General features: G+C 45.9%; 1 protein-coding gene across 1 annotated transcript in view; it reads left to right on the top strand.

Annotated features, from left to right (window-relative positions):
* Positions 1 to 26882, top strand: part of Efcab8 (EF-hand calcium binding domain 8) — an 80664-nt gene that overhangs the window by 27131 nt on the left and 26651 nt on the right. The window contains exons 10-17 of the mRNA XM_035446657.1: positions 1197 to 1327; positions 6602 to 6669; positions 6967 to 7118; positions 7678 to 7812; positions 9040 to 9150; positions 13278 to 13505; positions 15028 to 15098; positions 18674 to 18878. Coding sequence (XP_035302548.1) covers positions 1197 to 1327; positions 6602 to 6669; positions 6967 to 7118; positions 7678 to 7812; positions 9040 to 9150; positions 13278 to 13505; positions 15028 to 15098; positions 18674 to 18878 — 1101 coding nt within the window. The remainder of the gene's footprint in view (positions 1 to 1196; positions 1328 to 6601; positions 6670 to 6966; positions 7119 to 7677; positions 7813 to 9039; positions 9151 to 13277; positions 13506 to 15027; positions 15099 to 18673; positions 18879 to 26882) is intronic.

Below are 26882 nucleotides of genomic sequence, written 5' to 3'. Positions count from 1 at the left end.
CACGCTTGACTCCTTCCCCTCTTTTCATCTGTGGTTATCTCATTAGGATGAATCTTGCCTTGGAAGTTACTCAGCATCCCAGGCCTTGTTCAGAGCCTCAGCTTAGATACCATTATTATGGCAAACATTAGAGGAAATAGAGACGTAATACCCAACCCAGGGGCTTGCATGTATAAGGCGCTGAATGAATGTTTGATAATGACATCTGTGTGTCCATCTGTGTTCTTCACTCTCCACTTTTCTTGTCCCAGGGAGGGAAATCTCCAGACTGGGAGCTAAGCATGGGTACCCATCAGGTCCAGAGTGAAGACTTTTTGGTTTTCTCTCTGTTGCTGTGATAAAACTCGGAGCAAAGGCAATTTGGGGATGAAAGGGTTTCTTTGGCTTACATGTCCCCATCACAGATCATCATTGATGGAGGTCGGGGTAGGAACTCAATCAGGAGCTGAGGCAGGAACCATGGAAAGATGCTGACTTACTGGCTTGCACTCCATGGCTTGTTCAGCCTGCTTTTTTATATAGACCAGGACCACCTACCCAGGGCTGACACCACCCACAGTGGGCTGGACCCTCTCACCTTAATCATTAATCAAGAAAATGACCCATAGACATACCTACCGGCCAGTCTGATGGAGGCAGTTCTTCAGCTGAGGCTTCATCTTCCCAAGTGGCTCTAGTTCCCAGTCAGAGCCTGGGCCAGCCTGCCTTCTCTGCCCTCTGGGTGCTATCTCCTTGTTGCTACAGTCCTGGAAGGGTGTGTATTCTGCCCCTCCTGATCCTGGAAGTTACAGTGCTCTGACAAATACAGAGGGTGGCAGTGGGCCCAAAATGCAGGCTCCTTGTAGTGTAGGCAGCCAGTAGAAGACAGACAAGGGTCTAGGTACCCTTCCTCCCTGCTTAGAGGAATATTATAATGAGCCCAGGCTCCGTGGCTTCTAAATCTAAGAGAATCTTAGGACACAGGAATCCAGATGATCATAGGTTTGGTGACAGCGATGGGCCAGACACCCTGTCCATAGGACCTGGCTTGGACTGTGGGCCACATCACTTTGTCTAAGCTGTGGTCACTAAGGCAAGGATCTTAGATTTTTTGATCTCCAGTCCCATCCAGCACTGGCCCTGGCTAAGTTCCAGGGGTGGGATATGGACCTCAACTGTTCCTGGGAGGTCTCCTGCTACAACCATTTTCTCTCCAGAATCTCCACCTCAACTGGTGTCAGCAGGTCAAGTTCATCCCCCAGCTGAATGTGGTGGTCTCGTGTTCAGCCATTGAGAGGTCCTCACTGGTGCTGATAATCCTGCCAACCAAAGACCCCGAGAAACCCAAGTAAGGATTGTGTAACGGAGGGATATGGACAGGCGGTGTGTCCTGGATCAGTCTGGCTTCCCTCTGCTGCATGCAGATAGGCCCTGACGAGGGAGGACACACCTCTGGGTCGGTGCATCAACAACAGGGCACTGACCTGAGGCTTTTGCTGGGCCCCAGGAAGCAGCTTGTGTCCCATAGGCTGACAGCGGTTGTAGCACCTAGCACCTGGGTTTTGGATTCTGTTTAATCGTCATTTTGGAATGTTTACCAGTGGCAAAAGGGTAACAAGCCTATTTTGACTCTCTCTCTCTCTCTCTGTGGTCTGGGGGTGTGGTGGAATGCATGCCTTAGTGCACATGTGGAGGACAATCTCCGGTCCTCACTGTTTGAGACAGGGCCTGCTTGTTGTTGACCACTGTGCCTACCAGACTGGCTGGCCTGTGAGTTCCTGAAGGTTCTCCTGGTTTGGCATCATAGCTTGCTATAGAAAGGCAGGATTACAGATATGTACTACAATGTCCAACTTTCTGTGGCATCTGGGAACTCAAACTTAGGTCCTCATGCTTGTGTGCAAGTACTCTACCCACTGAGCCACAGTAAAACCCAGTAGACCTGTTTTACTGACCAATTTCTTAAAAATGAATAACAAAAAACAAGTTAACCCCAGCCTATGCTAAGTAGGCAGACAAAAGGCACATCTTATCTTTTCTCTTTCTCTTTTATGAAGGGGACAGCAGGGTCTGAAGTAACACAAGCTGGTCTTGAACTTCTGGTCTTCCTGCTTCCACCCTGCAAGGGCTAGCGTTCCAGGCCTGTGCCACTGGTTGGGCTCAAAATACATTTCTAAATGAAGTAGTAAAAGTGAGTGGCTTCACCCTGGAGCCTTCAGTTTCCCGACTGTGAAGGGTGAAGTCAGTGCCTACCTCAGACCTCAGAGATTCCTTGAGTGGGGAGTGTTCTGTGTGGCAAACCACACAGTAAAAACAAACAAACAAAAAAACCCGCCTTCAATTGCAGAGTAAGTTAATTTAGGTGGCAAAAGGTGCATCTTCTCTTCCTATGGCAACCCATGAGCATGTGCATTTGTTCTTTGAGAAATACTAACATTTTTGTTTCCTTCATTCTAGAAGTTTTTTTTTTTTTTTTTATTAGTTCAAATTAGGAACAGGCTTGTTTCACATGTCAATCCCTCTCCCTCTCCCTCCCCTCCCCCCCACCCTCCTCCCCACCCCCGACCTACCCCCCACCCCATCCACCCTACACTCTCCAGGCAGGGTAGGGCCCTCAACGGGGGCTCCCCAAAGTCCACCACATCATCCTGGGCCGGGCCTAGGCCCTTCCCCATATGTCCAGGCCAAGAGTGCCTCCCTTCATGTGGGATGGGCTCTCAAATCCCTTCCTACACCAGGGAAAAATACTAATCCACTACCAGGGGCCCCATAGAGTGCAGAGGCCTCCTCATTGACATCCATGTTCAGGGGTCTGATTCAGTCCTGTACTGTCCTCCCAGACAGCATCTGGGGTCCATGTGCTCCCCCTTGTTCAGGCCAGCTGTTTCTGTGGGTTTCACCAGCCTGGTACCGACTCCTTCGATCTTCATTCCTCCCTCTCTGCAACTAAGTTCCAGAGTTCAGTTCAGTGTATATCTGTGCATGTCTGCCTCTGCTTCCATCAGCCACTGGATGAGGGCTCTAGGATGGCATAAAAAAGTAGTCATCAATCTCATTTTAGGAGAGGGGTGTTTAGGTTATCTTTTCCACCATTGCCTGGATTGTCAGTTCGTGTCATCCTTGTAGGTCTCTGGAAATCTCCCTAGTGCCAGATCTCTCCTCGGATCTATAATGGCTCCCTCTAATATGGTATCTCTCATCCTGCTCTCCTCTATCCTTCCCCCAACTCAATATTTCTGTTCCTCTATTTCCTCCTCTCCTCTCCTCCTCCTCTCATTCTGGCAGCTCCCTCTCCCCTACCCTCATGCTCCCAATTAGCTCAGGAGTTCCTGCCGAATCTTACTGCATTTGATGGCAGGAGGAGGCCAGAGGGTCACCTCATCGTGGTCTCTGGAGGCTGGTTCTGATGTCTTCTCTTTCTTTCTCATCTCATCTTCCCATTCAAGGTGCACAGGCCCAGAGTTCGGGCACCTCCTGCTCCAGGCCCTCTGTTCCTTTCTGCTCACTGTGTTCTTGCCTTTTGTTTTGTTTTGTTTTCTCTCCCTGTTACTTGTTTTGATTTTGAGACAGTCTTGCTGTGTAGCTCAGGCTGGCCTTGAACTTGCTGTTCTCCTGCTTCTATCACCAGAGTGCTGGAATTATAGGCATGTGTCACTATATCTGGCTTTCTTGTTCAGTTTTACCCCTGTTTCCAGGGCACCAAACCCAAGGTCTTGTGCTTGCTAGGCAAGCACTCCATCACTGAGCCAAAGTCTAAGCTGTCTCTTGTTTCCTTCCTTCCTTCCTTCCTTCCTTCCTTCCTTCCTTCCTTCCTTCCTTCCTTCCTTCCTTCCTTCCTTTCTTTCTTTCTTTCTTTCTTTCTTTCTTTCTTTCAAATTGTTTTTGAGACAGGGTCTCACTGTGTAGCCCTGGCTGGTCTGGACTCACTATGTAGACCAGGCTAGCCTTAACTTTACAGAGATCTGCCTGCCTCCTGAGTGCTTGGATTAAAGGCATGCGTCATCATTCTCTGCATCTCATTTTCTTATTAACATTTTCATTTTGAAAAATCTCAAATATACACATAAGAACATAAAAAATCCAAAATTTCTTATTATCACGTAGGTACTAGTTCAAGTACATTAGAGTGTCTTGTTCTAATTCTTTGGAATCAGGTATAAGCAAAGTGCAGATGATTTTGAGCAGAGGGATGGAGGGATCCTAACTTATATCTTCAAGTCTAAGGGCCAGGAGAGGTGGGGCCACCAGGGGGGCCAAGGGTTGGGGTGGAGAGGTTGGAATATTTAATTTGGAGATAGGCTGGAGGACTATTATACATGTACACGTACACACACACACACACACACACACACACACACACACACACACACACACACACGCACACAGAGCGTTTCTTTTCAGTCTTGGTGCAGTACCACCTAAGGCCAGGAGGTGGCACTATTAGTTGCCTACTGGTCTCTGGTACCAGATGCCCTCTTGGGGAGTAATCTCTGTAGAAAAGACTTGAATTGCCAAACCTGACTCCTATGGAGTCACCCTCAGCATCTAAGGTCCCTGGAGGTCCAGCTTCATTGTAGTTGGTGTTACCTGATCTCTTCAGGTAGGTGGTCGAGCCAGAAGCAGAGCTGGAGGGAAGATCAGGGATTGGGGGTGTAGGAACTGGTTTGGAGTGTGTAACTGACCCACCCTGTCTCCCATCCTTTCTCTTTTCTTATTTCTTCCATCAAATCCTATCTGAAGTCATTGTCACTGCTCACTAGGTCCCCTCTGGCTGCTGTCCCTATACATAGCCATCTGCAGATCTCGTCCCTGTGGGGCCCTGCTTGAATCCTTCATAGTTCAGCTCCCCACTACCTTTGCCTCTGACCACTTCCGCCAGCCCTACAACCTTGCACTAGCTGCTCCCTGGGTCTGAAGCCTCATCTCTCTGCCCTCCCTCCCACCCCTGCATGCTCCCCTTGGCCATTTCTAATTCCCCTGCAGGTTTCTGCCTCCCATCACCCTTCTCCGAGGAGGCTGTCCAAAATGAGTCATTCAGTTTCCCTCTGCCAAGCCATCTCCTCGCTTCCCCGGCAGGCTTCCTCATAGTTGGCCACTGTCCCACCTGTATTCATCCATTTCCTTGCTCCTGTGCTTTGCTCCAGGAGACAAGATCTGTAAGGCAGGAAGCACAGCGGCTCCCTAGTCCTGGTAGGGACCAGGAGCCAGCAGATGCCTGTTGCATAGATGAGTGAGCTAATCTGAGGTAATTCCTTTTATCTACTTGGCAACCATTGTTCCAGAACATTTCTCTGCACATAAACGTGTAGATGGAGGCTTCTGTTTTTTTTTTTTTTTTCATATACGTATTATAGGAATGGTGGCACACACTGCTGCACTCAATGTGGAGTCGGTTCTCTCCTGCCAGGGTGTGGGTCCCAGGAGTTGAACCCTGTTATTAGGCTTGGCAACAAGTGTCTTTATTTACCAAGCCATCTCAGTGGCTCACATCTCTACCTTGCCCGTTGGTGGGGGATGCATGCTCTGATGTGTTCTTGAAAATCTGAAGCAAGGATGGAGGCTAAGAAACAGCTGCTGTGGAAACTAAGGGGCCCTTGACTAGGCATGGTGTGGTGTGAAGTGATAAGGAAGAGTTGGCTTGACTATGGTCCCAGGAAACTTCTAGACAAGGCAGTTCAGTGGCCTGTGTAGGGGCCTGACAGTCCTGGGATCCTGTTGCTGTCTTTCTGACCTTTGTGCCCTGTCCCTCCCTTCCTCCTTTTCTCTGTTCCTGGATGTCTTGAGTCATTTCCTGTTGTACCCACCAGGGCACAGTCCTCATCCCTTGTAGGTCCCTGACAGTGCATCCATTTGTCAGCTCTTGATTTTTTTTTTAAAGATTTTATTTATTTATCATGTATACAACATTCTGCTTCCATGTATATCTGCACACCAGAAGAGGGCACCAGATCTCATAATGGATGGTTGTGAACCACCATGTGGTTGCTGGGAATTGAACTCAGGACCTCTGGAAGAGCAGCCGGTGCTCTTAACCTCTGTGCCATCTCTCCAGCCCCAGCTCTTGGTTTTAGTGTTCTCAATGCACCAGGCAATGTCACTCTTGAGGACTGAATGTGGGGTCCAGGTGACCTGTGAGATGACATCCAGTGCAGAGTGAGGGCACAGCACCAATGGCCCTGAGCTGCTTTTTTTTTAAATTTATTTTTGTTTTTGTGTTGGCTTGGAGGATACCTGCCTGAAGGTGGTAGGTGTAAAATCAAGTTAAGACAAGGTGTATGAATGGAAAGATTTGCTCATGTTTGGGGGGTTTTGCTTCCTAAAGGGTGGGTGCTACTGAGTCAAGAAATTTGTATCAGCTACCAGGGACCTTCTTCCAGGGCCAGGCCTCAGACCCCAGTCAGAGTGGGTAGATGGGGAAGGTGAGCTACTGATTTGAGCATTTGCTACTTCACCGAGCTATGCTTTGGGTGCTGGGTGAGCACTGCGTGGGTCTGGGGCCCCTCTTTTTTCTGGGTAGAGAGATACTGGTCCCTCCCCACGAAGCACCTAGCTCCGCCCCTCCTGGAGCCCAGGCTGCTGCTCTTAGCCCTGCATCTCCCCCGCCCTTGATTTTCTGCTCTAGGTTATCATCGTTGAATTTAAGAAAGGGAATTCTTTGCTTTGATTACTGTCCAGACAGGAACTTCCTGGGTAAGTAATCTTTGTGTTCCCCAGAAGCAGAGTTGGGGTGGGGGCTGCAGCTGCCTGTGGATGATCAGAGCTGAGGACAGGCCTGTAGCACCTGGCCTCTGGCTTCTTCCTCTGCTGATCTATATCATTGGGAGGTGGGGTGTGACTCAGGTTGTCAGAGATGGACACAGAGAGGAAAGAGCAAGAGGGACAGTGACAGATCACAGCGGCCTTCCCCATCTACCCACTCTGACTGGGGTCTGAGGCCTGGCCCTGGAAGAAGGTCCCTGGTAGCTGATACAAATTTCTTGACTCCAGCAACTGGTGGCTATGACCCCCACATCCGCCTGTGGAACCCCCTGGTCTCCAAAAGGCCTGTGTGGCTGATGAAGGGACATCACACATCAGTGACTCACCTTCTTGTGAACAGCAAGAACACCAGCATCCTGATCAGCATCTCCAGGGACAAGGTGTCACCCTCGTGGGTCATAACCTTTGTCCGCCATCCCTCCAGCTATGTTCCCCAGGAAAAGACACTGACCCTGGGGTGCTAATATAGCTCAGCCAGTTTTGGGAGGAGTGTGAGGCACAGAGGTAACCTTCCTGCTGCTGGCCTCACACTTTGCCCAAGGCCCACTGGGAGGTACCCTAGAGGAGTCATTGTACAGGTAGTCACAAGCCTCTGGTGGGGGTGGAGCCCAGCTCTGAGCAGTTAGAGCTGGTTGGGGTGGGGGAGCAAGTGAAGGTCTGAGGTAGGAAGTGGACCTCCTGCAGCCTTTACCTTTAGCTTGCTGAGCTTAGAAGTCCAGGCAGCACAGAGGTGCATAGGAAAGCTGAGGAAGGGAGGCTGTGTTCTCTCTCCCTCACTAAGAGCATGGATTATGTGGCCATTGGTTTAGCCTTTTTGGGCGGTGCTGTGACCGAAGCAGATACTTTATACATGGGTGGCCTTGCTCCTAGGGGCATCCCCAGGGCCTAGGGTGCTGGTTGCTTTTGCAGACCCTCCTGCCTCTCTCCTTTTCCCTACAGAACATTCGTGTGTGGGACCTGCAGGACTATGTGTGCCTCCAGTCCTTCTGTGGGAAGCTCTTCCCCCTGGGCAACTGCCCCATAACCAGCGCCTACTTCCATAGAGACCGCACCCTCATCTGTAGCACCTACAACGTGAGTGCTGCCGTAGGAATGGGCACAGCTGATGGTCTGTCCTGCACTGGCCTGGCCCTGGAGTCTGTGAGGCTCTGGCTTTTGAGCTTCAGGGAGAGCAGGTTCTGGACCCTAGTCCATCCTTTTCTCCACCCCCTACTGCCCTTACTCCATCCTTACTCATGCACCCCTTGGGCTCTCCTGTCATCCCTCCATGCTCCTTTCCCCCATCAGTTGTAATCATCAACTCCAGGAAGGCAGAGAGGCCCTGGAGAAAACTTCCAGGAAGAGTGCCTGTGAGCTATAACCTGCTTGGTGCCTGTGGGTCTGTTATGACCTTGAGGATGGCTGGAAGGGGAGGACTGGCTAGGGCCATGGTGAGGCCTGGTGCCGTGTGGGAGCCCAGTGGCAGACAAGTGGCATGTACCCTGACACTGAAGCCATGTACCCACTGTTGGCTGGACCACCCTCTCAAGGAACATAGAACTCTGTGAGTTCGAGACCAGCTTGGACTACAGAGCTAGTTCCAGGACAGCCAGGGCTACACAGAGAAACCCTGTCTCAAAAAACAAAACCAAAAACAAACAAACAGTCAAATTGATAGTGGAAATCGGAAAAAGGAGATTTGTTCAGTATGGTCACATTGGGAAGAGGGACAAAGAGATCCAGCAGATACCTCAGGTCTATCTTTGGGGTCCTGAAGTGAGATTCAAGTTTAAATAGAGTCCCAGGTAGATTGGCCATTGGCCCATTTCTGTTTGGCTTCAGTGTCTTCCTGTAAGATGGTCTGATGTAGAACCATGTGAAATATCTTTCCCGGAGATAAGTTGTGTCCACCCATCCCAACCCCCTTTTGGCTGGCACTCTTTCCTTCTCCCAGCATGAGATCCTGGGAAATTCCTATTTCTCTGGGGTTCACTGTTTCAACAGTCTCCTAGTCAGATCGGAAGACCCAAGTGTCTCTTTAGAATATCTTCATATCTGCCAGGCTGGTTACAAATGAAACACCTGAATGAGGCTTTAGCTCCTTCCTCAGAAGGTAAGAGGACCATGGACTTGGGCCTCACAGAGATTATTGGAACATGAGGGACTGGGAGTCTCAGTCCTGGAAGTAGGGCCTTGGGTTAGGGTAAGAGAAGAGGTGCGATTCTAAGTTTCTGAGGAGCCTTATGGGGGTACAGGATGTCTTAGTCACAGAGGGTAGAGCCCATCTGACTGCTCAGCTGTCCGCCCCTACCCTGCTCACAGATCGGGATCCTCAGAGGGTACTTGGAGTCCCAGGGGCCCTTGAAAACAGGGAAGATGACAACTCACAGCACAGCCTTGAGTGCAGTCCTCTACAGCAAGATCTTCAAGCAGGTGAGTGGGCAGGGCTGGCCTCGGCAGCTGGGAGGAGTGCCAGTGCCACCATCAGGACCCAGACCTCTCCATGTGTCCGAGTCTGCATTCAAACAGTAGTGGCTCATGTAGCACTCTGGAAATCATTAGTGCGTGGTTATAGTCCTGCTGTCACCAAAATGTAGACAAAATGTAGACTGGTTGTCATGGGAGCTGACCGAGCTCCCCATCTGGTCACTGGATTGTTGATCCCTCTGAGTATCCCTGCCTTGGGATGTCACTTAGGTCATCTCTGGGCAGGCAGTCCTCAGCATGGAAACAGATGCTGGTGCAGGGTGTCCCTCAAAGTTCCCACCCTATGAGCTACCCCAGAATACCACTTTGTGGAAGCCGCATTCTGTTTCTTATGGGGAAGGCATGGCCCCAGTGCCCTAGGCTGAGGAGAGGCCTCATTGTGTGTAGGACATCTGGGCACACAGAATGCTTATAGGGAATGTGAGCAGAAAGAGCTGCAGGCTTCTGCCCACTCTCAGTGGCACCTGTTGTCTGGCCTGGGCTGTGGACAGGTGGCTATCTGTGAGGGAGTGGCTTTGGCTCCTCCAATTCTGGCTTTAGTATCACTGTCTCAGACTCCAGGTACCTTATGGGTTCCTCAGGGCTGCAGAACAGCTTTTGTTTTTGTTTGTAAACACACCCAGCTCTTCTCAGCAGTGGGAATGTCAATGCCAGTATAAAGTGGCTTTCCAGGCTACTGCCTCAGAACAAGATGATGGCAGCGAAAGCACAGCCATCTTGCATCCTCTGAGCTTCTCTGTGGAGGGACCAGGAGCCTGTTCCCTGCTTGGCCTTTTTGCCACCATTTGGGTCCCGACTAACGGTGCTTTGGCAAGCGTGCTCTCTATACCATGCTGAGAGAGTGATGAGTGAGTTGATGCAAACCACGACTCTCACCTCACAGGAAGAAGAGTTTGTCTTGAGCCAACTATGAATAATGGTGCTCTGGGAACATGGATTCAGTTTCCCACAAATTACATGTTCTTGCTTTTTTTCCCCCGGTTTTATTTATTTTTTATTAAGTCTTTTAAAAATTAATTTATTTTTACATTCCAATCCCAGTACCCCCTCCCTCCTCTCCTTCCACTCCCGCCACTTCCCCACCTCCCATCTGCTCCTCAGAGAGGGTGAGGCCTCCCCTAGGAAGTCTACTAAGCCTGTCCCATCACCTCGTTGAGGCAGGACCAAGGCACCTCTCCACCCCCACACCCCTGTGTCTAGGCTGGGCATGGTATCTCTCCATAGAGAATGGGCTCCACAAAGTCAGTTTGTGCATTAGAGTTAGATCTTGGACCCACTGCCGGTGGCCTCATATATTGCCCCAGCTGCACCATTGTCACCTATATTAAGGGAGTCCAGTTCGGTCTTATGCAGGTTCCCCATTTGTCAGACTGGAGTCAGTGATCTCTCACTTTGCTCAGGTCAGCTGATTCTGTGGGTTTCCCCATTATGATCTTGACCCTTTTGTCCATATTATCACTCCTCCCTCACTTTGATTGTACTCCAGGAGCTTGGCCCCATGGTTAGTTGTGGATTTCTGCCCTTGCTTCCATCTGTTTCTGGAAGAGGGTTCTAGCTTCTCTTGGCTTATGGATTGTAGGCTGGGTATCTTTTGCTTTTAGTCTGGTATCCACTTATGAGTGAGTACATACTATATTTGTCTTTCTGGGTCTAGGTTACCTTATTCAGGATGTTTTTTTTTCTAGTTCTGCCCATTTGCCTGCAAATTTTAGGATGTCATTGTTTCTTACTGCTGAGTAGTACTCCATTGTGTAAATGTACTACATTTTCTTTATCCATTCTTTGGTTGATGGACATCTAGGTTGTTTCCAAGTTCTGGCTATTATGAATAATTTTGCTATGAAAATAGTTGAGCAAATGTCCTTGTAGTGTGAATGTGTCTCCTTTGGGTATATGCCCCAAAGTGGTATTGCAGGGTTTTGAGGTCTCAGAAAATTCCTCATTTTCTGAGAAATTGCCATACTGATTTCCACAGCAGCTGTACAAGTTTGCACTCCCACCAGCGACGGAGGAGTGTTCCCCTTTCTCCACATCCTCTCCAGCATAAGCTGTCATTAGTGTTTTTGATCTTAGCCATTCTGATCACTGTAAGATGGTATTTCAAAGTTGTTTTAATTTGCATTTCCCTGATGACTAAGGATGTTGAACATTTCCTTAAGTGTCTTTCTGCCATTTGAGATTGTTCTGTTGAGAATTCTTTGTTTAGATCTATACCCCATTTTTAATTGGATTATTTGGTAGTTTGATTTCTAGTTTCTTGAGTTCTTTGTGTAGTTTGGAGATCAGCTCTCTGGCAGATGTGGGGTTGGGGAAGATCTTTTGCCATTCTATAGGGAGTCATTTTGTCTTGTTGACTGTGTTCTTTGCTATACAGAAGCTTCTCAGTTTCAGGAGGTCCCATTTATTAATTGTTGCTCTCAGTGTCTGTGCTACTGGTGACTGGTGTTCTATTTAGGAAGTGGTCTCCTGTACCTATGTGTTCAAGGGTATTTCTCATTTTCTCTTCTATGAGGTTCAGAGTGGATGGATTTATATTGAGGTCTTTGGTCCATTTGGACTTGAGTTTTGTGCATGGCCATAGCTATGCATCTATTTGCATTCTTCTACATGTTGACAACCAGTTATTCCAGCACCATTTTTGAATATGTTTTCTTTTTTCCATTTTATATTTTTAGCTTCTTTGTAAAAAACAATTAGGTGTTCATAGGTGTGTGGTTTGATATCAGGGTCTTTGATTCAATTCCATTGGTCTACCTGTCTGTTTTTGTTCCAATATCAAGCTGTTTTCATTACTATAGCTCTATAGTAGAGCTTGAAGTCAGGGATGGTGATGCCCCCAGATGATCCTTTATTGTACAGGGTTGTTTTGGCTGTCCTGGGTTTTTTGTTTTTCCATATTGAGTATTGTTCTTTCCAGGTCTGTGAAGAATTGTGCTGGGATTTTGATGGTGATGGCATTGAATCTGTAGATTACTTTTGGTAGGATTGACATTTTTTACTGTGTTGATCCTACCTATCCAAGAGCATGGGAGATCTTTCCATTTTCTGATAACTTCTTTAATTTCTTTCTTTAAAGACTTAAAGTTCAAAAAAAGATAACAACAACAACAACAACAAAAAGACTTAAAGTTCTTGTCATATAGGTCTTTCACTAGTTTGGTTAGAGTTACCCCAAGATATTTTATGTTGTTTGTGGCTATTGTAAAGGGTGTTGTTTCGCTGGTTTCCTTCTTAGTTTGTTTATCATCTGTATATAGGAGGGCTACTGATTTTTTGAGTTAATCTTGTATCCTGATACATTACTGAAGGTGTTTATCAGTTGCAGGAGTTCCCTGGTAGAATTTTTGGGGTCACTTATGTAAACTATCATATCATCAGCAAATAGCAAGAGTTTGACTTCTTTTCCAATTTGTATCCTCTTGATCTCCTTTTGTTGTCTTATCAAATTACACATTCTGGGATTTATAATTAGTCATGGGATGAAAAAATCAACACACTGAGGTATTTCCCCAAATACATTGGTGAGAGCATCAGGTAGGTGAGTGACAGTAAAGCAGGGACCTCTGCTGTCAGATATATCTGACATGTTGTTCTCAGCCATAGGGTCAGTGAAAGCTGGTGGTCTGCTAAGCTAACACAGTTCAGAGGTGTTTCCTGAGAGTTGAAAGGGTGCTAGATCAGACACAGAAGTGGGTTAAGAGGTGAATGGCTGTTAAGGGAACTAAAGATAGCCCAGGATCATTTGGGTCTAGAACTGTAACATTCTAACCCTCCATAGTCATGAAATTCTAACCAGTTGATCTGTGTTATACAATCTTTAATACAGGTGTCTCTTGGGTACTTGAATTCCCAAGTACCATTTTTGAGTTATTGAGAGCTTTATGAAATTGCTTCATTTAAAAATAGTAGTAGCAACAGTTTTGTGACACAGAACCCAGGAAGGTGTGTTTTCAGGCATTACCTGTGCTGCACAGGTTGCCAGCATGAGGGCGGAGGCTTGGAAGGGAGGTGCCTCATGGCATACTTAGGCCTGCCCTGCAGTGAATTGGGGCACCTGTGTGTTCCACTTACAGGTGGTGAGTGGCTGCCTACAGGGCACAGTGAGTGTGTGGGACATCACCACGGGGAAGAAGAGGATGGAGATCTTTGTATCTGGCACTCAGCAAAGTGAGCTGACTGCCATGTCCCTGGACGAGTCGGAGCGGTGTGTGCTCACAGGCTTGCGTGATGGCACAATGCAGATGTGGAATTACAACACTGGGGAGTGTCTGTTGACATTTTCCACCGGGGACCATGTGGAGGTCAGTGGGGTCTATTAGGCGTAGCCAGCAGGTTCCTGGGAACCCTGGAACGTAGTTTTCTGTGTGTCTAAGAGGCTGCACAGCATAATCAGGCTGCCTGCCTTCAAACTTACTGGAGCCCTTGGGTCCTCCTGCATGAAATGAAGCTACTCAGTGTCTCTAGTGAGGGTTCCATAAATGCTCTTGCATTTAAAATGTGCAAGGACATGTTATTCTGCACCTTGGAGCTTTGGGGTGTGTGTTTAGCGGTGGGGGGTGTTTGATTTGGAGGCTCCTGTGCTCGCTCCTATTTGAAAGTGTATGTGAATGGGTACAGGAAAGAAACTGCTGATATGACTGTTCCATGACAAGGTTAGGGTTTTTATTGTAGGTGTGTGTGTGTGTGTAAGAGAGAGAGAGAGAGAGAGAAAGAGAGAGAAACAGAGAGAGAGACAGAGAGACAGACACACAGAGAGAGACAGAGAGAGAGAGAGAGAGAGAGAGAGAGAGAGAGAGAGAGAGAGAGAGAGAGCCAGTGGCATCTGGAGGAGTCCAGAGCAGTGAGAGAAGGAAGTAGACTGAACATGGCCAGGGTTAGGGAAGTGGGAGAGAATAGTGGAGACAGAGCACAGAGCATAGCAAGAGAATAGGAGAGAGTGAGTAAGAGAAGGAGAATGTAGTGAGAATGGTGGGGGCAGAGGGAAGCCTGGGGAAGTGAGAAGGGCTACGATGCAAATATGGACTTTGAAACAGGTGCTTGTGGTACTGAGGGAGCCTGGAGGTAGCGTGGGCTTTGGTGTGCTGATAGGCACCACAGGTAGCCATATATCCCCTCTGCCAGAGGTGAGGGAAATGACTTTTGGAAGATGGGCAATGGTTTCGCAAGTTCCTGAAGAATTCTGGATTTTAGATAACCACTCATTTCTGGACATTTGGACAGCCTGAGACAGAAAGTAGGGCTCTAGTGGAGTCAGCTGTAAGTGCCACTTTGGGACTTGAGCCCCCTTCCTTTAACCTGGGCAGAAAGAACACTTGGTCAAGAAGCTGGAGGGGAGGGTGCCAGAGAGAGAACACATCAGTAGAAGAGTTTGATCTCCAGCATCCATATAGAAAGTTGGGTGTGGTGGCACGGGCTTCTAATCCCAACACTGGGGAGGTGGAGACAGGCAGGTCCCTCAGGTTTACTATCCTACCAGACTAGCCTAATGGGTGAGCTCCCAGTGAGGGAGCCTTTCCCTTGGCCTGGATCTCTCAGCAGTTATTGGGCCTTAGCTGAGTCACATGTTGCCCAGTTATCTCTTCTGTAAAATGAACATGGGTACCCACATTATCTGCCTCTTTCAGATACACCAGGTTAGATGGTCTCTAGCTCCCTTCAGTTAGGTAATTAGTAGGCACTCTAAAAGCTTGATGGTGGCATTGACTCTGGGAATTCTCACCTTCACTGAGTTTTGACTTTCTGGTGGGTGCATTTAGGAAAGCATCAAGGGCCCAAAGGTATGCTCCAAGGAGTCTAGTGCTCTGTTTTCTTTGTCTCCAACAGATTAGTGGAATTGTTCACATGAACAAAGGGTACTATGCAACAGGGTGGAGTAAGAGGATCACCAATTTCAGGTGAGCAGAAGTGTGAGTGGGAGGCGTGGGCTGCTGGGGTCTCCTTTATTTTGAGCTTTCCTCATTCTGAGCTTTCTCAGCAGCTGCAATAGCGAGCAGGGCACCTGTGGAAGCCACCAGCCATTGCTTCACTCCTGCATCCTCCTATCCATTCATGTAGCATGTAGTGAGGTGCCTTCTGCTGGTGATGGCCATGGCAAAAGTGACAGTCTTTGTCCCCATCAGCTTCTCATTCCATGGAGAAATTACTTCAGTCTCTTATAACAAGATGCCATTGACTGGTAGCTTACAAGGCACAGGGATTTACTCCCTATAGTCCTGGAGGCTGGGTATTCTCAGCCCAAGGCACTCGCAAGTTTGGTTTCTAGTGAAGGCCTGCTTCCTGGTTCCTAGAAAGCTCTTTCCTTCCTGTGAACTTACCTGACAGAAGGGTTGAGGGCTATAATCCCACTGATGAGGGCTCCACACACATGACCTTACCACCTTCCAAAGGCTTGACCTCCTAATATGCTCACACTAGTCCCTGGAATGACTGATCTATGCAATTATCTCAGAACTGAGACTTTCCCAAGAAACAGAGCTAAGGAGGAGGGACAAGTCCACCAACTAGTGGTTGGAGTGGAGGGTGGTACTGAGGGTATCATTTGGTTAGCATCACTTGAAATGTCTATGTCCAAAGTATCGTCTAAATATGAGACCCAGTGTACCACTTATCCTGAGGCAAATTCTCCCTTGGCTCTAAACACGTGATGGACTTGTTATGAACTTCCAAAGTCCAACAGTGAGATGGGTACAGGACAGATGAGTGGAGACAGGGGTGGAGGGGTGGGGGAAAGAAATGAGCAGCAGATCCCAAGTGAGTCTAAAACTCATTGGAGCAAATTTTGTGTCTATCATTCAACCATCTGTCTATCTGTTATGTGTGCCATGGCATATAGGCAGAGGACAACTTGTGGGTGAGTCAGTTTGTTACTTCTACCATGTGGGTTCCAGGGATTGAACTCAGGTCATCATGATTGATAGCAAGCACCTTTATCCATTGAGTCATCTTAAGACACAAAACTAATCCTCTTTTTTTGCTGCTCTGCCTCCAAGGCTCCTGAGATGGAGGTCCTGTTTTGCAGGGGCTGAATATGTAAACCTCTAGATAATCTGCTTCCATGGCTTTGGAATGCTATGTCCTCTTGGTGGCCTTGGATCCAGGTTATGCCCCTGTTCTGGTTCTATTCCCTGCATGGATCCTGTGGCTGTTTGGGGCTGTAGTCCTGAACACATGGCTCTGCCTACTGGAATGTAGATGATGGAAGTAGCCAAGCTTTCCTATCTCTGTTGGTATAGCTTGTATTATACTCTCACCCTCAGGAACCATGCCGGGCATGGCTAAAGAACATGATACCGGAGTGTGAGATGAGAGACTATGAAGTGAGGTGTTGAAGGCAAGGGTGTGCTGAAGTCTAACTTGTATTGGTGGTCTCTTTTCTGAAACCCTTTTGCAACAGGAAGGACAGTTCAAATGCCTGAGTTGCTCTTAGAGTCTTTTTTCCATTGTCTTAGAGCATAGCACACAGCTTCTGCCAAGCGACTGACCCACAGTGTTCTCACAGTCTGAACCACACCCCTGCAGGCTCATCTTTCCTTTCAGTAGATAAGGGCTGAGAAGAGGAGGTCTCAAACCTTAAGTTGTGTCCCCCATCCTTTTTTGGTACTATGAACTGAACCATGGCCTCATATGTGCTAGGCTAATGCTCTGCCATTGAGCAGCAACCCCAGGCTTTCTTATCCTTCGCTCAACAATTCTGTTTTAAAATTATTCATCTCTTCTAGAATTTTACTTTAAACAGGAGAGAACTGTCTACACCTTGGAATATCTTTCTTAGAAATTTCCTCAGCCTAATAAATACCCAGTCTCATGGCTTGCAAGCCCTACTTGCCACACAGCACTAGAATGTGAACACAATCCAGCCAAGTTCTCTGTCACTGTGTACCCATGATGGCTATGCCTCCAGTTTCCAGTAGCATGTTCCTCACTTCTACTTGAGATATTGTAATGGTCATTATCATCCATATTGTAATTTAGGATCGCTTATGTCATCTTTAAATCGATGAAGCTGGGAGGGTAACTCAGTAGTGCATGCTGAGCTGGGGTTCCAGCCCTCCCTCCTTCCAGCCCTCCCTCCTTCCAGCCCTCCCTCCTTCCAGCCCTCCCTCCTTCCAACCCTCCCTCCCTCCCTCCCTCTCCTGTATCCCAGGCTGGCTTTGAGCTCCCTATGTAGATGATTTTGGAGTTCTGATCTTCCTGACTTCACTTCTCTAGTGGTGGGATTACCGCTGTCACCACCACACCTAGTTTATTCAGTGCTTGGGTTCAAACTCAGGGCTTCACAGATGCTAGGCCAGTGCGGTGTCAACTGAGCTACATCCCCAGCATGGCTTTCTCTACAGCTCTCCCCTTTTCTATGCCCTCTCTGAAGCCATCCTTGATGGCCAGACATGGTGCTGTAGGCTTTTCCTGGAATGTGCTTTAGAATTCTCTTGACCTCTGTTCATCTGCCACCTCCAAAGTCACCTGCATAGTTTTAGTTATGTGTTCCAGCAGCACCTCATTCTCTCTGTAGCTTCTACCTTAGCCGAGTAAGCTGCTTCAGCATAATGCCACAGAGTAGGTGACATGCAAACAATAGAGATTTATTTCTTGCACTTATACAGGCTGAAAGGTCCTAGGCCAAAGCATTCTGGAGTCTTGTGGGGGGTCTTTTTCTTATTTATAAAGGGTCATCATCTTGCTGTAGTCTTGGGAAGGGTGGAGGATCTCTTTGGTCTCCTTATCATACCATTAACAAGGCTTCTGTCTTCATGACCAGATGTCCTCCCCAAGGTCCACTCCCTCCTTGAGGATTAGATTCTAACATATGAGGTTTTTTTTTTTTTTATTTCTTGAGACAGGGTTTTTCTGTGTAGGTTTTTCTGTGTAGGTGTGTAGGCAGAGGCAGGTGGATCCCTGCCTCCCGAGTGCTGGGATTAAAGACATGTACCACCACCACCTGGCTTAACATATGAGTTTTAAGTACATACAAACACCCAGTCTCTATTAAATAATGGGATAGTTTGATTTATAAAATATATTGACTGCTGTGGGGAAAGAGTAGGCTTTCTGTGGAGGAGCAGAATCCTTAGTGTTAGGAAGTGGTCCAGAGCAGCTTAGTCAAGGAGGCCCAGGATGAGATATGAGCGGGAGGGGTATCAGGGAAGCACTTGAGATGTAACACACTTTCTTGGAGGACCAACATGTACAAGGTCCCTTCTGTTAGAGGGGTCTGGTCACAACTGTCACTTGCCCTTGTTTGAACCAGACGCTTTACTCAGGGGATGAATTAAGACTCCTCAGTTGTATACCCCAATTTGATGCATAGTGGGTGCTTAGGAAATGAGATCAGTGGGGGCGTTCAACAAGCTTCTGGACCCACAAGACAATGCTGCTCTGAGTTGGCTTCTGAATCCTAAAGACTGTGGTTTCCCCACAAAGAGTATTGAAGCTTTTGAGCTCTTGACCCTCCTGCCTCTGGCCATGTGCACAGGTTACACAGGACCAAGATGGCACTCTCCTGCTGCCACTGGAAGACTTACCACACGGAGGACGTTTTGTGCATGGCCAAGTATCAGAACCAGTTCCTTGGCACTTCTTCCTACAATGGGGACATCCTCTTCTGGAATGTCAGCATGTTGAAGCCCATCTTGAATTTCAATGCCTCCAAGAGCCCCCTGCCTTTACAGCCAAAGAAGGTACAGTGTCATGCCCTTTTCTAGATTTTCAGGTGCCTTTCACTCCAATCACAGGCCACTTTCAGTTTTGTCTGGGTTATGGGCCAGAATCTTGGAGGGCAGAGAGAGCAACAAGGGAGCATAGGGAGAGATGGAGTCTTACACTGGGGTGGGGAGGCGTGGTAGCTAGGAGAGTGGATGGTAGCTCCTTGAGCATCTTCAAGCGACAGAAAAAAGAGGTGTGAAGAGCTTAGATACCTCTTTCAGGGCATATAAACCAAGAAGGGGTAGATCTAGACCACGACAGTCCGACTCCAAGGCCTGGTGGTGCTAGGCTGTCCTTTTCAATGGATTACTTTCTCCGTGAGGATGGCCCAATATAGGGAAATTACCAATACAGAGTCAGGTAGAAATATAAGGGTATTTAATAGGGAAAAGCCTTACTTACAGAGCGACCTAGCCAGCCGGTGTGGCAGCAGTCTGTCCAGGAAGTACCAAAGTGAAACCGAAAGAGAAAACGCAGTCACTCTATGTCACTCTGAACACGCCCTAGCAAACATGGTCAGGCACACCTGTAGCCAGCTCCTAAGTAGTTGTGGCTACAGCTTCCCCTACAATTCCCCTTTTAGTCTAAAAGAGGATTAAAACTTAACAGTGTAAAGTATCCAAAGTTAACAATCATAAAGGTGAAATATAAGAAGATACAACAATCTGCTTATGTCACATCCTAACTATCTATTTTAACTAAACCCTAAAGTCATCTGAAAGAGGTGTCCAAGCCTGAACACCTCCTTCCAATCCCAACCATAAACAATAGGAAGCTATCCCTAACTAGGTATATACACTATCCTAAGTGACAACAATGGGGAAAGGGGGCGTAGCATCCTCCAAGTTACTTCCTGCTGAAATGGGACGATGATAGTCATGTGGGGTCCTGTAGGAAGAAAATATTAGTGTAGTAAAAGTCTTGAATGGATTGTATCCAGTCCATGTTAGATGGGATTCTCTTGATAGAAGATCTCGCTTGAAATCCTCAACTTGATTGAAGTCAGTATCCGAAGCTTTGGCCGGAGTGTCAGTTGAAATGGAGCAAGTTGGATCCAGTGCAGTCAAGGAGGTGTGGCCCATTTTCTTTCCAGGGGTTCAAGGGATTGCTGACAGGCAGGTCTTCATTGGATGTGTGGGACTCAAACATAAACAGTTAGCAGAGAAATATTTGCTTGTGATGTACACATACTGGGAAAGGCAACCATGGGAGAATAACAATTATGAGAGGGTGTACCCTTGAGAAAAAGATCCAAGAAAAGACAAAGACAGTCCCCAAATTCTTCTTTTATTCTGTATTACATCAATTGGCTTCTTGATACAACACAGAAACACTAAAGTTTAGTTAAATAACGTGCTTGGATTTTAGAGGAGGAAAGCCAAATCCACCTCTAAATCCAGCATTGGTTTAATTGAATAGGGACTAGGAAATAAAGAGAAATAGAGTTTTTTGAGAGACAGCTGTAAAGTTTACCGTATGGCACATTCCTTTTGTTTGATGGTTATAGCTACCTTTTCTTCTTAAGTATCTACCCATGCAGTGTCCTTTGCCTTCTGAAGATGAGTTTTCCTGTGAAGATAAAAGCAAAACACTTCCCTTTCCTTTGGGAGGTTTTTATTTAGTTTATGAGATATACCTTAGTAGAATACCTGTCATTTGTCCTCGTTGAGAGGTTTTTCCTTTTCAACTCGAATCTTGATCAACTTTGATGGTATCCAAAGTTTTTCTTCTTCTGTGGAAACCAATGCAAAACCCCGACCCAAACGTAACACATGTCCTGGTTTCCATTCAGAAGTTAGTACATCTTTGAAGTATACCGGCTGATTCAGTTCGGCAGTTTTCTCCGTAGTCCAGTGTCTTTCTGCAGCTGTTTGTCCTTTTTCATTGGCATTAAGAAAGTTTAGTGTTAATAAAGCATTATGCAATCTATGTTTGGGGGGTTTTGGGGAGTTTAGTCTTCCAAGCTTGTTTGTTGAGCATCTCCTTAAGTGTTCTATTAGATCTCTCAACCACTGCTTGTCCTGTAGGATTGTGTGGTATACCAGTAACATGCTTTATGTTATAATATTTGAAAAATTGTTCCAATTTTGTAGAGACATATGCTGGAGCATTGTCAGTTTTTATTTGTGCAGGTATACCCATAACTGCCATCACCTCTAGCAGGTGTGTAATAACAGAATCAGCTTTTTCAGAGTTAAGAGCAGTAGCCCATTGAAACCCTGAGAATGTGTCTATAGTATGATGCACATATTTCAAATTTCCAAACTCTGCAAAGTGAAAGACATGCATCTGCCAAACCTCATTTCTCCGAATGCCCTTAGGATTACAACCTGCTCTCAATGGAGTTTGATTATAAAAGGACAGTTTTTCACTATCTCCTTGGCTTGTTGCCAAGTGATGGAGAAGTCCTTTTTCAAACCTTTACTATTTACATGATTTTTTTAATGAAATTCTGAGGCTTCTAGCACACTTCCAATTAATAAACGATCAATCTCATCATTGCCTTGTGCTAGTGGGACTGGCAGACCCAAATGGGATCTGATATGTGTAATGTATATAGGATTACTTCTGTTTCTGATATTTTCCTGTAATTGTAAAAACAGAGAGGTTAATTCTGTATTATCAGGAACGAATTCTGCAGTCTCAATATGTAACACGACTCTCTCTGCATATTGAGAATCAGTAACTATATTAAGAGGTTCTGTAAAATCCATAAGTACCATGAGAATTGCATATAATTCTGCCTTCTGTACAGATGTATATGGACTTTGAACTACTTTACTTACCTCACCTGCTTTATAACCTGCCTTACCTGATTTGTTGGCATCAGTGTAGAAGGTAAGAACTCCAGAAATGGGAGTTTGTCTTACAATATGTGGAAGAATCCAGACCGTCTTTTTTATGAATTTAATTCTGTCAGTTTTGGGATAGTTGTTGCTAATTGTTCCCAAAAAGCCAGTAAGAGCTATTTGCCAATATTCATTATCCTTCCACAAGGAGGAATTTCTTCATTAGTTAAAGGTACTATAATTTCTGCTGGATCTTTTCCAGTCAGCTGACGAAGTCTTAATTTACCCTTTAAAATCAAATCAGAAATCTTTTCTATATATGTCTTTAACTTTTTATTCTGTTTATGTGGCAGAAATATCCATTCCAATATAGTGTCTTCCCTTTGCATCAGAATCCCAGAAGGATATTCTCTGGATGGAAAGATAACCAGAATACAGTCTAAATCAAGGTTTATCCGATCTACATGTATATCCAATATTCTGTTTTCTACCCATTGTAAGTCTTTTTCTGCCTCAGCAGATAATATTCTTGGACTGTTTAGGTCCTTAACACCTTTAAGGGCCATTTTTAAATGCTTTAAGTCATGTCCTTCTACACCAATAATCGTCTGTAATTGAGAAATTTCCCCTAATAATTTCTGAAGAGAATTAAGAGCTTGATAACAATCTCTCCTAATTTGTACCTTTTGAGGTCTGATTCTTTGTAAGTCTATCTTGTAACCTAAATAGTTAATAGAATCTCCTCTTTGTATCTTTTCTGGGGCAATCTGTAAACCCCAATGAGGCAGAACTTCCTTCACCATTTCACACATACGTTCCAAAGTTTCCTTATTAGAACCTGATAAAAGAATGTCATCCATGTAATGATAAACAAGAGATTGTGAAAATTTCTTATGAATTATTTCCAAAGGTTGCTGTACAAAATGCTGACACAAAGTAGGACTATTTAGTATTCCTTGTGGCAAAACTCTCCATTGATATCTCCTAATTGGCTGTGAATTATTAAGAGTTGGTACAGTAAATGCAAATTTTTCTCTATCGTTTTCCTGTAACGGTATTGTGAAAAAATAGTCTTTTAGATCAATGACTATGATAGGCCACCCTTTAGGTATTAAGGAAGGTAATGGCATTCCAGGTTGCAGAGAGCCCATTGGTTGAATTACCTTATTTATGGCTCTCAGGTCTGTCAGCATTCTCCAATTACCTGACTTCTTTCTGATAACAAATACAGGAGAATTCCAAGGACTGGTAGATTCCCTATATGTCAAGCATCTAGCTGTTCCTGTACTAACTTTAGTTTCTCAGAGGTCATAGGCCATTGTCCTACCCAAACTGGTTCATCTGTAAGCCACTTCAATGGCAGGGCTTTTGGATCCTCTGAAGGTCCATCATTTGTACCTAGTTTCTGTACAGCATGGATGGTTGGTAACCATTTTCCATAGCGTCTTACCAGATCTTTTCTACTATCTAAAGATTGTACATAATTTGTATCTAACATTGGAGGAATATTAATCTGAGTATTCCATTGCTGTAAGAGATCACGACCCCAGAGATTTATAGCTATATCTGCCACGTATGGTTTCAGTATCCCTTTCTGTCTTCTGGTCCAATGCAGACCACCGAGTTAACACTCTGTCGAACTCTAGATAGAGTTCCAATTCCTAAAAATTGTACATTTGCCTCTCTAAGAGGCCATTTCTGAGGCCAAGACTTTTGAGTAATAATAGTTACATCCGTCCCATTGTCTACTAAGCCAGAAATAACTTTATTATTAATTTTCACTTCCAACTGAGGCCTTTTATCATTAATAGAAGCTTGCCAAAATATGCGTTTCTCATTTTGTCCATTCACACTTGATTCTTCATCACTATTCAAACTACCGTCTAGAGCAGTATCATTTTTCACAATAGGCAAAGAACTATCTATTGTTCCTGTGAGAGATTGTCTCCCACTGCTACTGGGAATGACCGGACCTTTCTCGATGTGGGGGCCTTCTTGAGGTCCCCCTCTGGGTTTCCCGACCTTAACGGGTTTCCTTGTATGTCCCTGGTCTACCTACATTTATTGGCCCATTGTCTGCCCTTACCACATCTTTTACACAATCCAGAAGGCAGTGACCTTCCATATGAGGCATTGTTAGAATTCATTTGTCTACAATTTCTCTTAGTATGTCCCATTTTACCACAGTTGAAACATCTAGGTTCCTGGAGCCTTCGTGGTCTCCAGGGGAAGGCTCTTCCTACCCAAGGTTCTGGTTCATAGTAGTAGTAACCTCTAGCCTCTTGGTACCTATGTTGACCTCTGTAAGGTGCTTCTCCTTGCCAAGCCCTTACATCCTCACCTCTAGAACTTTTAATTTCCTGTTGCCGTTTTAAACCTTTGGAGATGGCTTCTCCTACCCAAGCTTCAGTATCTTGCACATTATAGTCAATGTTGGCTGCATACAAAACTCATTCTTCTATTGGAGCTGATCTGATTTTTAAAGGTGTCCCGCGCACGCTCTGTATTTCTCGCCAGCAAGAAATACACGCAGGACACTCGGATCCTTCTGCAGACAAGCTTTAATGCATTTTGAGAGTGAAAGAGCATAAGCTTCCCAGAGCGGAGACGCCGAGCCAAGAATCCCGTCCCCTAATAAAGGCTGGCAACCGCCGCCTCGGACGTGTCACCCCATGATTGGCTGCAGCTCATCCGGCCATATGACGCCACGGAATAGGCAGAGATCAAGGAATGGAAAATTACCCAGCGCCTGCGCAATAATCTTGTTTACATTCGGTGCCTGCCGGATGCAGGCGCCATCTTGTAATGGAGAATGCAGGGACGGCTCCCTACAGATCCCCCTTTTTTATTAATTAATGATAAGGCTTTATATTTTTACAAGCAAATAGGTCACCCAAATGTTGAGGGATAGAGGCAGAGGTTGTACCTTCCCAATCAAATATTAAGACTGTGTACAAGAGTCGCCATCAGGCTGTTAGCTTGACCCGAAGCGCTCTCGACCTGTCCTCTGCCGTTTTTCTGGGAAAGGGAGACTAGGGCAGGCAACCCTTATGCAGGACAACATGCCTCCCAGAGAAGCCTGCATATTGGGCAACTCTCTGTGCGATGCCTTGCTCGACATCCCTCATGGGCTGCTCAAGCCAGGCACTCTACCCTGTGCAATGAGCCTAGGCTCCGGGTGTGCAAGAGCTGTCTGGCCAGCGGCCTATTGCTTAAGCATAGTTAGCCAAATATCAGTGGAAGCCCCTTGTTCCAAAGCTACAAGCGCTTGGGCGATAACCACCTTGTCTCTCTTAGTTTGAGCCCTGAGCCTACAGACCAGCCAGAGAAGCAACATCAATCCGCAGCAAACGGCTGCACCAAACAATCCCACCTCCACCCATTCCTTAAAATAGGAGACAGCTGAAGCAATCCATGATGACAGTCCCTCCGTCAAGGACAGGAGTTAATCTGGATAATAGCGGCTCTCAACTCCCGGGGAGAGGGTGGAGTTCCGACTTTTGAGGGTCCAAAGGGGCTCTTCGGGTGAGTCTTTCCGGGATCCACAGGGGATTCTCTTCATCCTGTGGAAAAACACATATCGCTCCCCTGGATCTTATGAGAATAGGATCCGGGCCTCTCCAAAGACCAGTTAAGACATCTTTCCATTTTACCATCTCCTTAGACCTTTCAGGTTCTGAGGTATGACGCTTGGCCGCTGTATGGCCCTGAGCGTCGGTGTTTAGAAAATTAAGGGTAAAGAGTGCCATGGATATTGCAACTCTTGGCACCGAGGGTAAGGATGCTCCCATTCCCTCCTTTTGTTTGATTAAATAAGACTTAAGTGTGCGATGGGCACGTTCCACAATGCCTTGTCCTTGAGGGTTATAAGGTAGGCCAGTTGGATGGGTAATTTCCATCTGTCTGCAGAAGTGCTGGAACTTTTGAGAGGTATAAGCCGGCCCATTATCTGTTTTTAAGAAGCACACAGGTGGCTAGGTAAAGTCTTATTTCTGTAATACAGCTGAACTTCCTTAAACAGTAGCTTAACTTCTTTCTGAGGCAGGTTTTTTTTTTTTTTGTGACTTTGGAGCCTGTCCTTGAATTTGATCTGCCAGACCAGGCAGGCCTTGAATTCATAAAGATCCATCTGCCTCTTACTCCCTAGTGCTGGGATTAAAGGCGTATGCCGCCAACGCCCTCAATTTAAAGGCGTGTGTCATCAACACCCTGAGCTTAAAGGTGTGTGCTACCAACATAATAGATTAGCATCTTTTACAAAACAAGAACTTTACATTGTCAGGCTTTGCTTAAAAATTCTAAATTGAAGCTCTTTAAGTATAAACATTAATAAAATCAAACATTTGAAAACTGGTTTTAAAAAGAAATTTAAATTTCCTTAAGGTCTTTCTGTAATATATAGAAGCATTAACATTTTAAATCTTAACTGAAAAACTTGTTTCTAAGATGGTACTTCTAATTTCCATGCGGTAACCTTTAGTCAAGATGGCGGTTTAAGTATCCTTTTTTTAACTTTAGCAAAATGGCTACCGTCAGTCATGTGACCAGCTACAAAATGGCCATACCAGGAAATGGAACATTTTAAAACAAGCATACATAAATTACTTGAGCATCTTTAGGATATGAGGCTTTTCCCAGGCACCCCAGGCCTCTAAGAAGTTTTGAATAACATGTGCGGCCTTTTCCCCTGTCAAAGACTGGGAAAGCCATCTGCAATTTTCTCCGCTCCTCTAATGGTAAAAAGGAGTCGGTACCAAATAATGGGGGTGCTGATGGAAGTACACCCGCTGGATTAACAGGTCTCTTAAATTTACCGGGGTGTGACTGGTTATCCCATATTTTCTCTCCCTCCATTTTTGTTTCTTTTTCACCTAGCTGAGCTGTTTCCCCAGTATTTAAGACTTCATCTCCTGAGCTTTCAGAGTCATCAGAGCTATCAAGATTTAAAGCTTTTACAGAATCATCTAACAAATTATTCACTCCCTTGTCAGTAGACATCCCAGGAGGTCCTTTTTTCTTATTTATTGTTGTTTCTCTTAACAAATTATTCACTCCCTTGTCACTAGACATCCCGGGAGGTCCTTTTTTCTTATATTTTATTGTTAGGCGCGCCCCATCTCTCATCACATTCGGTTTCTGATATGTAATTCTGGACTTCTTTAAGATTGTTACAACAGTGAGAAAAGTCAA

The sequence above is a fragment of the Cricetulus griseus genome, chromosome 6 (genome assembly GCF_003668045.3).
Source record: "Cricetulus griseus strain 17A/GY chromosome 6, alternate assembly CriGri-PICRH-1.0, whole genome shotgun sequence".
Classification (NCBI taxonomy): domain Eukaryota; kingdom Metazoa; phylum Chordata; class Mammalia; order Rodentia; family Cricetidae; genus Cricetulus; species Cricetulus griseus.
The sequence above is the reverse complement of the archived record's forward strand: the minus strand, read 5'-3'. Positions and strand labels throughout refer to the sequence as shown.